This window comes from Salvelinus alpinus, chromosome 18, assembly GCF_045679555.1.
Source record: "Salvelinus alpinus chromosome 18, SLU_Salpinus.1, whole genome shotgun sequence".
NCBI lineage: Eukaryota > Metazoa > Chordata > Actinopteri > Salmoniformes > Salmonidae > Salvelinus > Salvelinus alpinus.
Genome location: NC_092103.1, coordinates 24,315,982 through 24,330,819, shown reverse-complemented (window position 1 = coordinate 24,330,819; position 14,838 = coordinate 24,315,982). Strand labels below are relative to the sequence as shown.

General features: G+C 42.1%; 1 protein-coding gene across 3 annotated transcripts in view; it reads right to left on the bottom strand.

Annotated features, from left to right (window-relative positions):
* Nucleotides 1-1,095: 1,095 nt before the first annotated feature.
* Nucleotides 1,096-14,838, bottom strand: part of LOC139544044 (dual specificity testis-specific protein kinase 2-like) — a 29,918-nt gene continuing 16,175 nt past the window's right edge. For 2 of the 3 annotated variants that reach the window (XM_071350734.1, XM_071350732.1), the window contains 8 exons: nt 12,214-12,410; nt 10,938-11,059; nt 10,774-10,822; nt 10,273-10,422; nt 5,528-5,704; nt 5,134-5,217; nt 4,076-4,162; nt 1,096-2,951 (listed from right to left, as the gene is read on the bottom strand). In XM_071350734.1, the coding sequence (XP_071206835.1) occupies nt 2,850-2,951; nt 4,076-4,162; nt 5,134-5,217; nt 5,528-5,704; nt 10,273-10,422; nt 10,774-10,822; nt 10,938-11,059; nt 12,214-12,396 (954 nt within the window). In that variant the 5' untranslated portion in view covers nt 12,397-12,410 and the 3' untranslated portion in view covers nt 1,096-2,849. Of the gene's footprint in view, nt 2,952-4,075; nt 4,163-5,133; nt 5,218-5,527; nt 5,705-10,272; nt 10,423-10,773; nt 10,823-10,937; nt 11,060-12,213; nt 12,411-12,593; nt 12,740-14,838 lie in introns of all 3 variants that reach the window. The other variant, XM_071350733.1, reaches the window with a different exon arrangement.

The window sequence follows — 14,838 nt, the reverse complement described above, 5'->3', positions numbered from 1 at the left end:
GTGTTCATAAATGAATGGATGAATGGCCCATCCGTGGTGTCAGAGCTGTAAATGCAGGTCCTCGGAGCTCCCTCAATTACAGAAAAAAGAGCGGCGAGGCTGCAGTGTAGTAAGCGAGGCTTTTGCGAATGCTAATGTTCATGTCAGACGTGTAGAGAGAGACACAGGAAGGCCTCACAGGAATACTAAACAGGGGTGACCCTAGCATGTGCCTCACCTACCAAACCTACTACAGCCTGCCCATGGTTTGCCTCCCCTCAATGTGTCATTATCACATCAGAATTCTCTCGCAAATCGCGAGCCATTGAATTCTGATAAACTACTATACTTCCACCCTTCTTAATAGCAGCATGTAATCTCTAGATCAGAAGCCATTGAATTCTAATATAGTGTATATCGCTCTCTCGGAGCAGGATAGCTGCAGAGTGCTGTCAAATTCATATAGAGGTTAGTGGTGGAGAAAATAGTTCTTTCCAATGCAAGTGATTTTCTTGACTTTTTTCTTGCCTTTGACAATGTCCTATTGATTGGTACACATGATGGTAAAAAAGCAAACCTTTTTAAACCATTACATGCCGTTCACCCTCAGGAAACAACTGTTAAGATGTTTTCCATTTGTTTTGCTTTCACAGCGACAAGGGGAATCATGGCAAGTCATATCAATAGGCTGGAGGAAGCAACATGGGAGTTACTACACGACCCCCCTACTGCAGTAAATTAGGAGAATTGCAGATTTAAGAAAGAGCTCCAAGTCCATTTTCTGAGCGTGAACCACCACAATGGCTGCGTTTAGACAGGCAGCCCAATTCTGATATTTTTCCACTAATTGGTCTTTTGACCAATCCCATCAGATATTTTCACATCAGATCTTTTTCAGAGCTAATCTGATTGGTCAAAAGACCGATTAATGAAAAAAAGATCAGAATCGGGCTCCCTGTGTGAACGCAGCAATATTGGTGTTAATTATTCAACATATTGGTTTTAGCCAGACATCAATTAAAGATCTTCAGCTAATGAGGCTAATGTAATGAGCACAATAGTGTTAATCTTTTTTTATCCCATTAAAAGTCCAGTTTAAGTACATACACACACATCAATGCTCTATGCCTTTTATTAAACATTGCTTTAAATCTTCCATATAAATCTAAAGATCTGTAAAGTAAGCATAATTCTACCCAATCAACAGATTCACAAAATATAAACATAAAGTACTGTATGAATCTGATATGGTAAACAAAATGTATCCCCACAAAAGGGTGAGGCAAAAAAGGTACAGTACAACCATTACAAGAAACAAAAGCATTTAGTATAAAACGATACACAACAGTTAAGTTCCTTCCTAAGGTTAGTGTTTAATTGAGTTTAGTATTATTTTATTCACATCCTGCTCCTTCCTCTGTCTACTTGGCCCTAGTACTGAACCACACCAACCCTTACCTAACACTGGCCACCTCTGTTAATCTCCAACAGAACAGTGTTGACGTTAGAAACCAGAAAGAAAGGAAATGAGAGAAAGAGAGTGTTGTTTGGTCCTTACCCACACAGTAGCACAATTCCTTCATTCTATAGATTTCAGCCATGTACTGTAACAGTCACTTCTAGTGCAATGTAATCCTGACTCCTGTAATCCTGCTCCACTGCTGCAGTCCACCATTACCTCACTGTTAAAAGACATCATTCAGGTGACTACTTTAACAGGAGGGGGGGGTATTTTTGATTGTGTCACCACTTGGACTGGCTGATGAAAGAAAGGGGGAGAAGTCGTACATAAATGTTATTTAAATCAGGGGTTCCCAACCTTTTAGCCCCAGGACCCCCTTTTTCACATTTGAAAAATGTCACACCCCTCTCCCCGTTTTCTATGTATTATTGTTTATTGAGATAGTCTATATTAAATACACCACCAGCTTGATTTTGTTTCATTTGAGGGACCTAGGAAAATGTTGTTTTGAAGCTAATTTCCTGCAATTCTGCGTAGTTTTAGAAGACTCGTGACATCTTTTAGATGGGCTATTTAATAATAATGGATAAGGAAAATAAAGTCTAGACCCGATTTACTCAAATGTTATTCCGCTACCAAACATGTTTTATTATGATCATTTTATGATGTTTTCATTTAATTCTAGATATTCTCTTTTACAGAAAGTGAATAGATCAATTGATAGCGACAGAGCCACACATTGTATAAGATTACTTCCCAAGCAGTCCAATTTCTTTGACTCCTCGACTTTAGAAGGTCGTAGCTAAGCTTCTGAATGTCAGAGACAAACCAAAGATATTCCCATGTGCATCAGAGTTGAGTCTTCCTCAGGCAATTAACGGCATGTTTCTAGCCTAAAGCATTGCAGATCTGGGTTGGGAACCCCTGTTTTAAATGATGATATTATGATAGAAGAGAATAGACGGATCAGAACTACTCGGTCAGTCCTCCTTATGCACTACTTACAAATAAGGATTTCTACATCCTTAACTTAAAGTGGAATAATAACATCATATAATACAACTTAAGAGCCAGGAGGAAATGCTCCTTGGGGAATTTCTGAGTCTGTTTCGACCCCCACCCCTTTCAAATGGACCCACACTAGCTGAGTTTGTACTGTAGAAAGACAGTGGGGGGTGGTGAGTGTTGAACTTCCAGTGATCTGGTTCTGTTTCAGAGAAACACACAGAGTCACACAGAGTCAGCAGGAGGAGCTGCATTATGAGCCCTACACCTGGTTCCTGTAGAGCGGACCTGAACTATAAAGTGCCTCTGCTGTATAAGACTGGGGTGGCTGCCTGCTGCCGTCCACACTGTCCTCCGTTCTAGGGGAGGAGGGCTGAGAGGGGTACCAGGTGACCCCACCCCCTCACCCAGTGGTCAGGTTTGAGTCGGGGGGTTCCAGGCTCTCAGCGATGTCCTCCAACTCATCCAGCAGCTCTGAGAAGGAGGGTCTCCGAAACGCATCCATCTGAACCACAGAACAAGAGGACAACATGAGTTCATCTGAACCACAGGACAAGAGGACAACATGAGTTCATCTGAACCACAGGACAACATGAGTTCATCTGAACCACAGAACAAAAGGACAACATGAGTTCATCTGAACCACAGGACAAGAGGACAACATGAGTCCATCTGAACCACAGGACAAGAGGACAACATGAGTCCATCTGAACCACAGGACAAGAGGACAACATGAGTCCATCTGAACCACAGGACAACATGAGTCCATCTGAACCACAGGACAACATGAGTCCATCTGAACCACAGGACAACATGAGTCCATCTGAACCACAGGACAAGAGGACAACATGAGTCCATCTGAACCACAGGACAACATGAGTCCATCTGAACCACAGGACAACATGAGTCCATCTGAACCACAGGACAACATGAGTCCATCTGAACCACAGGACAACATGAGTCCATCTGAACCACAGGACAAGAGGACAACATGAGTCCATCTGAACCACAGGACAAGAGGACAACATGAGTCCATCTGAACCACAGGACAACATGAGTCCATCTGAACCACAGGACAACATGAGTCCATCTGAACCACAGGACAACATGAGTCCATCTGAACCACAGGACAAGAGGACAACATGAGTCCATCTGAACCACAGGACAAGAGGACAACATGAGTCCATCTGAACCACAGGACAAGAGGACAACATGAGTCCATCTGAACCACAGAACAACATGAGTTCATCTGAACCACAGGACAACATGAGTGATATTCTACAGTAGATGGCAAATGCATGTCTTTCTTACACTCTCGTAATTGAGGCAAACTATGACCAGGATTAATACAAAGCATGTTATAGTGCTGTTAAAGCGCTACGCACTGAAATACAGACAATGAGAGATCGCATTCATGATAAACGCTGCAGATGTTGGCTCAAACCTAAATTACCTTTAAATAGCACACCTAAAAAAAGAGCTGTGTTTGTCGGTCAATGCCCTTCATAATGAATCCCGGCTTAAGTCTCTAATTTTCTGAGACATGCTCTCACATTCACTCTCTAACATTGTCTCTCAGCCTCTCTCTCCGTTTCTCCCTCACACTCCCTCCCTCCAGTCCACACTCACCAGACAGCAGTTGGCTGAAAGCTCCAGGATGCGTCGTGGACAACCCTGGACCATCTCACTGAAGGCCTCAACGTCTAGACCATAGTCCTGCAGAGAGAACAAACACTGTGTCAACTGCATTGTACAACATGTACAGGCCCATAGAGTATCACTAAGTAGTTACAGGTTAGAGAGCTAGATCAGATAACCAATGTCATGGCAAACAAGGAAAGTTTTGAGATCCCCACTATTGTATACAGACTACTGTATACCTCAGTTTTGATCATCAGGGACTACTGATGAATTCGCAGAACACATACTGTATAGATAGGATAGCAATGTGACTAACTGACCCTGCGGTCCTCCCACTTCTAATGAGAAATGTCACAAATAAATCAAATGTATGTGAAACCTCAACGAGCACATTAAAGTCTCTCTCTGCTCCCTGTCTCTGACCTTGTCTTGATCACCCCAGGGACATTAGATGACTCATTTCACCATCATCTACATGCAAATGGTACTGTCACTAATGGCCTAATAACTAAGAGTGCTATCAAGTAACAAGACTGCTAATCGCCAAATTATGTTGCAGGATCACATTCAATATAATGTCTGAGTTGTGGGGAAATACATTTAATTAACTCATAGCTCAGTTGTGGTATAATTTCCACATGTGTAGTGTCAGTCTAAATCTAGCAGTCTATGGTTCTTTGGTTTTGATAAGTGTGTGTGGGTTTTTTGTTCAACTCTCCTCGTGGGTACCAGAAGTCCTCATAAGGATAGTAAAACAAGAAACATTTGGACAAGTTGGGACATTTTTCCGGTCCCCACAAGGAAAAATTATATTTTAGGCTTAGGGGTTTGGGTTACAATTGGGGTCAGGGTTAAAATTAAGGTTAGGGGTTACGGTTAGGTTTAGGAGTTAGGATTGGGTATAGTTTTGGGGTTAAGGTTGGACTTAGGGTTATGGGTTAGGTTAGATTTAGGGTTAGGGAAAATAGGATTTTGGATAGGAATCAATTATTTGGTCCCTACAAGGATAGGAATACAAAACTGTGTGTGTGTATGTTTTAATTTACCCGTGTTCTGGGAAGGATCTCGGGATCTGCTGAGATCCGGCCCAAAATCTCACACAGCATGATGCCAAAAGAGAAGACATCCACCTGGAGGAAGAAGTTATGTTATTGACTTTATCGTCCTAATTCCATTCCATTAATTAATTAAATGAAATTAATGTTATGAATAGATTATAATAGGAAGGATCAGATGTAAGTATTTTCTATTATTTAGTGGAAACCATGAAATAAAATAACAGTTATTTCTATATCAGGGTGTAAGACTGTCAGCGTCCCAAATGGCATCCTCTTCCCTTTTTAGTGCACTGCTTTCAACCAGGGCCCATAGATTTCTGGTCGAAAGCAGTGAACTCAATAGGGAATAGGGTGCCATTTGGGATGCATGTAGGCTACCTACTTTGCGGTCGTAGGGTTCCCCTCGGAGCATCTCGGGGGCCATCCAGAAGGCAGATCCCACCAGAGACATCTTCCTCTCTGGGTCGTTAGCTGCCAGCTCCACCATTACCTCTCTGGCCAGACCAAAATCTGTCACCACCGCCTCCCTGCCCCGAGACGTCTCCCGTATCAGACAGTTCTGCACACACACAATGTTCAGGCAACGTTAGACAACTCTGCACACACACACACAATGTTCAGGCAACGTTAGACAACTCTGCACACACACACAACGTTCAGGCAACGTTAGACAACTCTGCACACACACACAACGTTCAGGCAACGTTAGACAACTCTGCACACACACACAACGTTCAGGCAACGTTAGACAACTCTGCACACACACACAACGTTCAGGCAACGTTAGACAACTCTGCACACACACACAACGTTCAGGCAATGTTAGACAACTCTGCACACACACACAACGTTCAGAATATTACTCACATTAAAAGCACTGGTCACTGCTATCAAATCTATTCAAATGTACGATACAGTAGACATAAAAATCTATTCATAAATGTACAGTAGATATTCATAGAGCTGGGATTCACTAGAAAGGCAATAACTGAAGTCATACTGTCATACTGCAGTGCAACATGTTGACCACAAGAGGCCAGTGTGACACTTCTACATCCACACAACACAGTCATTTTAACCTCATCCATTCTATCTGCGTTTGAGCCTGAGGTAGCAACCTAATTCCATAGACTATACATTCATATGTTTCTACATCATATGAAACACCTCTTTATTCACTGTTTGAATACTGACATTTATGAATTATCACTGTGCTGGAGGTCAAACGCAGTGGGGTAAAGTACTTAAGTAAAAATACTTAAATAGTTTTTGGGGGCATCTGTTCTTTACTTGATTATTTCTATTTTTTAACAACTTTTACTTCACTACATTCCTAAAGGAAATATTTTACTTTTTACTCCCTGACACCCAAAAGTACTCGTTACATTTTGAATGCTTAGCAGGACAGGCAAATGGTCCAATTCACACACTTATCAAGAGAACATCACTGGTCATCCCTACTGCCTCTGATCTGGCGGACTCACTAAACACAAATGCTTAATTTGTAGATGATGTCTGAGTGTTGGAGATAGCCCCTGGCTATATGTAAATATTTTTAAAAAGAAAATTGTGACGTCTGGCTTGCAAAATAAAAGGAATTTTAAATGATTTATACTTTTACTTTTGACATTTAAGTATATTTAAAACCAAATACTTTTACTCAAGTAATATTTTGGTGGGTGACTTACTGGAGTCATTTTCTATTTAGGTATCTTTACTCAAGTATGACAACTGGGTTCTTTTCCCACCACTGCTCAAACCACACAATTCTCACATGGACAAAGAGGCACAGCGACGGCGAAAAATCTAAAACAATCATAAAATTGGATGTGACTGTGAAAACACACTTCAGATTCGTTCCTCTGTCATTTACTGAGCTGACTATTGCTCCTGCATTAGGACAAACAGTACCCATCTGAAACCAGCTGGTTTAGCAGGCTGCCTCATAATCCAGTCTGAAACGTTCCTTCAACAACCATCCTCTCTGAACAGTGAATTATTGAGATGTAACATGGGGGCTGCTGTGGCCATTTTGTTGGCCCAATACTATTGATGGCAGAGTAGTCTCTCTAGACAGATGGGTTGCCTCCCACAATGTACCAATGCTCCAGCTTACACGTCAATAGAAGTTCTGGCGTTAGTTGGGACAGAGAGGACAAGTTGGAAATGGGACGTGAGTCACCGATGACGTCACTACTGTATCCGCTTGTTACCCTAGCTAAATATGAGTACAATTCCCACCCACATTTTAAGCCTCACCTACCCAAACCCAAGTAAAAAATACTTTCTACTAAATATATGGTGTGTGTATTGTATCAGCAGTGAAATATTAATTGTATCAGCAGTTAAATATTTTTTATTAAAAGTTTGTTGAACAATTGTTTTTCCCCTTTCAAAATGTCCTAGAGAATCCGACATCCTAGGTCTGGGTTTCCGAGACTAATGACAGATCGGAACAGTAAGTTTTGACCAGTGACAGTGATTAAGACAGTATCTGTATCTCGATCTATGGGCCAGTCATTTAGACAGTATGGGTATCTAGACCTATGGGCCAGTCATTTAGATAGTATGGGTATCTAGACCTATGGGCCAGTGGTTTAGACAGTATGGGTATCTAGACCTATGGGCCAGTGATTTAGACAGTATGGGTATCTAGACCTATGGGCCAGTGGTTTAGACAGTATGGGTATCTAGACTTATGGGCCAGTGGTTTAGACAGTATCTGTATCTCGATCTATGGGCCAGTGGTTTAGCCAGTATGGGTATCTAGACCTATGGGCCAGTGGTTTAGACAGTATGGGTATCTAGACCTATGGGCCAGTGGTTTAGACAGTATGGGTATCTAGACCTATGGGCCAGTGGTTTAGACAGTATCTGTATCTAGACCTATGGGCCAGTGGTTTAGACAGTATGGGTATCTCGATCTATGGGCCAGTGGTTTAGACAGTATGGGTATCTAGAGCTATGGGCCAGTGATTTAGACAGTATGGGTATCTAGACCTATGGGATAGTGATTTAGACAGTATGGGTATCTAGACCTATGGGATAGTGATTTAGACAGTATGGGTATCTAGACTTATGGGCCAGTGATTTAGACAGTATGGGTATCTAGACCTATGGGCCAGTGGTTTAGACAGTATGGGTATCTAGAGCTATGGGCCAGTGGTTTAGACAGTATGTGTATATATACTTAGGGTCCAGTGGTTTAGACAGTATGGGTATCTAGAGCTATGGGCCAGTGGTTTAGACAGTATGGGTATCTAGAGCTATGGGCCAGTGATTTAGACAGTATGGGTATCTAGACCTATGGGATAGTGATTTAGACAGTATGGGTATCTAGACTTATGGGCCAGTGATTTAGACAGTATGGGTATCTAGACCTATGGGATAGTGATTTAGACAGTATGGGTATCTAGACTTATGGGCCAGCGGTTAGACAGAGAGTATCTGTTATTTAAAACAGAATTCAGCCTATATCTCTATAACCTCTCTATCCCTGGTGCTGCTGGGGAGACATGACTGGTTCTAGTAAGAGCATGCAGGGCGTTTCCTGCCACACCATGGGCCTGTAATGACAGAGCAATCGGGCAATGGGAGAATCACACCCACCACAACCCATAATCTCATCACTGATGTGGTTTACTACCAAAGAGAGGAGTTTGGACTGGGATGGATAGATCATGAGAAAGGGAGATGTGAGTGTGTGCATGCTAGTATATAAACAAACCCCTTGCATAGTGTTCACAGAGGATTATCCAGGAGGTGGAAACGCTCAACCTCAGCCCCCTCTTACTTGTTTTCTAGACTAGGGTCGTGTCCAGGGGGTGTACTTGTACATTATACTGCCTCACACTATAGAAACATGAGATAGGCTTCTGTCCTATAGGCTTCTGTCCTGTCCTGTTCTGGTTTGGACAAGGCTTATTTACTGTACATTGACATTCCTGTCAATGTGGGGTTTTGTTTCAGTTATGAGCCTTCCCAGAATCTGTCCCTGCTATTAAGACCTCAAAGGTTGCATTCCAAATGGCACTCTATTACCTAAACAATTCACTACTTTTTAGGGAATATAGGTGCTATTTGGGATGCAGCCTTTGAGAAGGTCTTAATAGCAGGGCCAGCATCTGGAAAGGCCCATAACTGAAACAAAACCCCACATTGACAGGAATGCCTCCCCTACAGTGAAATTCAGTCAGTAGTTAGTGATATCTGAGGCAGGATCCCTGTAAATCTGCCTATGCTGGAAAAAAACAGCTTTGGCATAACTAAACCGGCATGAATAAGAGGTAACACTGTTTCAAAGAGGACTTAAAGTTGTTCAGTGGGACTAATACAGGCTATGAAGAATGCCAACCCTGCAGCTTAGCATTTGTGTTGTATACAGTGACAGGTTCCGTTTGGCTAAAGCTAGTATAGGTACAGTAGGCACTAGGTTAGGTCCTTATTATGCGTGTTAGGATATAGTGCGGGTAGAGTGGATATCTATCTACGTCAGGGTTTTTCAACTGGCAGCCCAAGGTGATTTTATTTGCCCCCCCCCAAGTTTTCTGAGCAAAAAAAAGTATAAAATGGTTTGTTAGACATAAAAGACTGTAAAGAACAAAACAGAAAATCAGCTCCAATTGATTTTTATTTAGGAAATCTGTTCCAGAGTATTCCTGTGCATAATAGAGGGAGATATGTGATCGTATACAAATGTAAGCAAGGTTTGAAATGATTATGTTTTAGTCAAATATTATATCTGTTTGGGCTTCTTGCAGTCAATTTGCAATCTACAAATTATTGGTAATTATGTTCCTGCCCCCTGACCACCCGCTCCAGAAAAAAGTGAGCCGAGGCTGAATCAAGTTGATGATCTCTGATCTACGTGCTTGAGAAAATAGTCGGCTGACCCTAGTTATCTGATTTACAGATCAAGATATAACCAGAAACATATACTGTACTTGTCCTTGATACCTTCAATCAACCTCCCACTCGCATCTGGATACATGGAAAAAGATTATGTCAAATGAAAGTCATGTGCGTTTTTTAAATTAAAAGCCCAGATTGCATTAGTAGTGTACTTTGCTCTGGCACCACTGTAGTCATCTGTCCAGACGAGACCCTGGCAGTGGTGTGTGTGTATACCTTGGAGTTGAGGTCTCTGTGGTAGATGTTCTTGTAGTGCAGGTAGGTCATGCCTCTGCTGATGTCACAGGCCAGGTCCACCTTCTCCCTCCAACACAGAGACACGTCTTCCTGGGCCAGGAGGTCCTCCAGACAGCCCCCGCTCACATACTGACACAACACAGAGAGGGGGTGCATTAGTACCATAGAGATCCTATATTCATGTCTATGGAGATGGGATCCTTTATTCAGTACCATATAAAGTACATAGATATCCTATTTCCATGGTTAAACACATACTTAGCAATCTATTCCCTTCAACAACCGTGACTACTGCCAGATGCACAAATACAGAGGGAAAGTACCATAGAGAATCTACATGTGTCTATGGAGATGGGTTATACCATAGAGATAATCATTTCTATGGGTTTTACACAGGGAAACCAATCTCTTGATTCTACGGTGAGATGCACAGATACTGGGAGGAAAATGTAGGTGTCCTAAGTGATTAAGGACACTTACCTCCAGTATTGGGTACAGCTTTTCTTCTCGCACACAGATTCCAAGATACCTGTGAGGATAATAATAGTTTGCATTACTATCACAGTGTTACGTTTTTTTTTGCAACTCCTACACATCTTCCTCTAAAAACAAGCATTTGTCATATATGTTGGAAAGGGACTGACCTGACAATGTTAGGGTGTGAGAGCTTCTGCAGTAGACTGATCTCTCGTACGATGCTGTCCTGGTCCACGTCGTTCTTATAGATCTTGACCACCATCACTTTCCTTGTTGTGCTGTGCGACACCTAGACAACAAAGGGAGTTATATATTTACAGAGCAGTTGTTGCTCAGCTTTGATTGACAACAGTTGGACGATCTCACTATTGTGTATTGGACAAGTTGTAAACAAGGCTGGATCTCTATGAACTAGAGCCAGGGTAACAAAACAAACAATGCAGTTTCTTGCATACCAACACAAGACGAAAATGTGCTTAGACTAGAGCAACAGAATCTTAGCAGTCTTGATCTCTTCCTGAGGTGAGTTAACTACATCCTATTGTCTCTGAGGCCAGACTGGTTCCGTGGTACACTACGTTCCCTCCACAGTAGCATTCTCTGGCTGTGTCCCAAATGGCAACATATTCCCTATGTAGTACACTACTTTTGACCAGGGCCCATATGTCAAAAGAAGTGCCCTACATAGGGAGCCATTTGGGAGACAACCTGGCACAGGTTCCTGAACCATCAGACTGTCTGACTGACTGCGCACCTGTAATCACCCTCCTTTCAGGACTTTATATCGCCATCTCTGATCCGTATCTGAGCGTCTGGGAGTTTCATCTCAACACAAACACGCACGGTGGCCCTGCGTGATGGCCCTGCTACAGAGCTATTGTGACCTGACATTACCTCCAAGAACTACTAGGACTGTTGAAGATGCTGCCAGTGTTCAGTCATTAGCATTTTAATGTTGTTCATTTGACTTCACACACAGTACCTCACATCTAGACAGTATTAAGAGAACTTAAGCTGTGTTCCTATGTCTCGTGGGCATGTAAATGCAGAGAAGGACATGTCTGCAGTGTAATTACTTGGGCATGTTGTGGCTGCTGCTCTGAGGAGTGCTTCAGGGATCAGCCAAGGCATCATGTTTTCAGTTAACACCCGAGTTGGTAGTACACAAAATGTAGGTTGCTCTTTGGTTGGGACTATAATTGATGTATTGGCTTCTGTGAAATACGTCATTATACACTTATCAGGATGTATGCCATATACAGCACGATGGCATTTTTGAACACTTTCGTAACTGAAACAAACATGAAATATGGGAAGTAAATCATAGGCAAGGGGTGTAGAAAGTCAGTTATTTTTTGTTCTCTCTTTCACACACACACGTCGATGTATTCACAAGCACACACAAATTTATTTTCAGCCATGTACAAATTGGACCGTTCATACCTTGTACACCTTGGAGAAGAAGCCACTCCCAATCAGCTCGGCACTGAAGTCTTCCCAGAATTCCAGTTTGCGGACAGCGGTGCGAAGCTTCTGCCAGCGGTCCACCTGGCAGTAGGTGTCTGCTACCTCTCCGAGCAGCGTGGGGCTGCTGGGTTCAGGGGTCACCTCCAACTCACACCTCATCCTGGACAGCTCGTCTAGAGAAGCACAGGTTCAGACACTCAGTCTCACTCACTCACTATCCCTATCCCAGTGTTAAAGCCATCAGAGGAACTAGAATTATCACAATGCTCTCCTTCAATCCATAAATATTGGCGGCAAACACTCAAAACTATACTGTGCAGCCATGATTGGGCCTTGGAGGCAACAGGCAGACCCACCTGGCAGCCAGGCCCACCCACTGGGGAGCTAGGCCCAGCCAATCAGAATGATTGGGCTTTAGATGATCAGATGTTCTTGAAGGTGAAGAAGCCAGATGTGGAGGTGTGGTTGGTTGTGAGGCCGGTTAGACCTACTGCCAAATTCTCTAAAACAATGTTGTAGGCAGTTTATGGTAGAGAAATTAACATTAAATTATCTGGAAACAGCTCTGGTCTACATTTTATTTAACTAGGCAAGTCAGTTAAGAACAAATTTATTATTTTACAATGACGGCCTACCCCGGCCAAACCCTCCCCTAATCCGGACGACGCTGGGCCAATTGTGCTCCACCCTATGGGCATTCCTGCAGTCAGCATGCCAATTGCACACTCCCTCAAAACTTGAGATACAGTATATGTGGCATTGTGTTGTGTGACAAAACTGCACATTTGAAAGTGGCCATTTATTTTCCCCTAAACAAGGTGCACCTGTGTAATGATCATGCTGTTTAATCAGCTTCTTGATATGCCACACCTGTCAGGCGGATTGATTATCATGGCAAAGGAGAAATGCTCACCAACATGGATGTAAACAAATATGTGCTTTTTTTTTTGAGAAATAAAATTTGTGCGCGTATGGAACATTTCAGGGATTTTTTATTTCAGCTCATGAAACCTGAGACCAACACTTTACATGTTGTGTTTATATTTTTGTTCAGTGTAGTAAAAATGAGAAAAAAAGTTTCTGAAAAAGGAAATGTTTTTGATCTTGAAATAAAATGGGGGCGATTTGAAAGGGAAATATACTCATTTAAAATGCAAATGAAACAGATTCTGAGGAAAGGGAAAACATTTTGATGAGATGCAAGACATTGTGAGATGAAACCATAATTTGCACTCAAAGCTCTTTTTAATGCATACAATTAATTGCAAATAACTTAGCAATTTCCTTCTAAGTATTTAATGGGGAAATATTTTATAAATTCCTCGGCTGTATTTTATTTACTGTAACCAAGTACCTTTGACCTGTTTAACTGGCAGTATCAAATGTCTACCAGTGTTGAATGTGATGGTTAAAGTTTGACGCCACACTGAGCCGAGGGAATACTGATAATGTATCTATGACACTGTGATTCTGTAGCCGCTGATGTTGTGTCTTCCTCCCAGCATCTCTGCCTGGTGTTTACAGTACATTTGGTACCCTCAGATTAGAATATAAAGGGGCATGTCTCTGCTAGACATCTTCTCTGCTTCTGTGCGGGAGGTATATCGCTGTTGCAACTTCTATTAAACTGAAATTATTATGATTGACTATATCCATGACTGCTCTTCTCTTTTGTTCACCTGAAAATCCCCTTTACAAAGTGATTCTTTACTTGCCCAGCATAACTATGACAGGTTTAAAATCCATTTGGAGATGCACAATCGCGGTTTAGACTCATTATTCTTTGCTTATGCGGTGTGTAGCCTAAAACTACAAATACATACTGTACATAGGCAGAGGTCTATGACACCATCACAACAGCATGTCATTGTTCCTTTCAGCTCCAAGGCAGAAAACAATTATACCGGGCTGAGGCCTTGGCTACTGTATCCAACACCTGCTCAAGGCCAAACAACCTCCTGTTTGTTGTCTGTTCACACAGATTCCCTCAGACAAGCTTCTCATAGCTTCTGCAAATGGTGCATGGTTGAAAGGAGTTCTGCTAAATATTTTCATCATGATGATCAGATAAGGTACGCATGAGAATACTTTAGTGGGAGAGCATACATGCTGACAGAGATAGAATCCAGTCAGTTTTATGTGTAGAACATTGCCATAATAAATATTGTCACTATCTTGTGCAACAGAAGCATGAAAAGTCCATGAACTAGGAAGAAGTCACGAGAAACTAGATTCTTCAGTGTTCACAAATCCACTAAGGTCAGCTTAGCGCACATGTACACAAAAGTATTACTGGAATTTTTGTTCTGAAAGTTTTCTATTCGCAAGAACAGTCATCCAGGCAGGATACTTTCTGTTTCTTTGGGAACGATGATGGGTGATTTAAAACAGGCAGGAACAGTGCATAGTTCAAGTGATTGATTGAAGATGTCCGTGAATACAGGGGACGGCTGGTCAGCACAGTGCTTTAGTGTGGCTGAGGAGACCCGGTCTGGACCTGCAGTTTTCCTACAGTTCTGTTTCTTAAAGATGTATGTAGTTCTGTCATTGAGCTCTTCTTGTTTATTAATGTTTTGTGTCAAACCCAGGAAGATAAAAAAA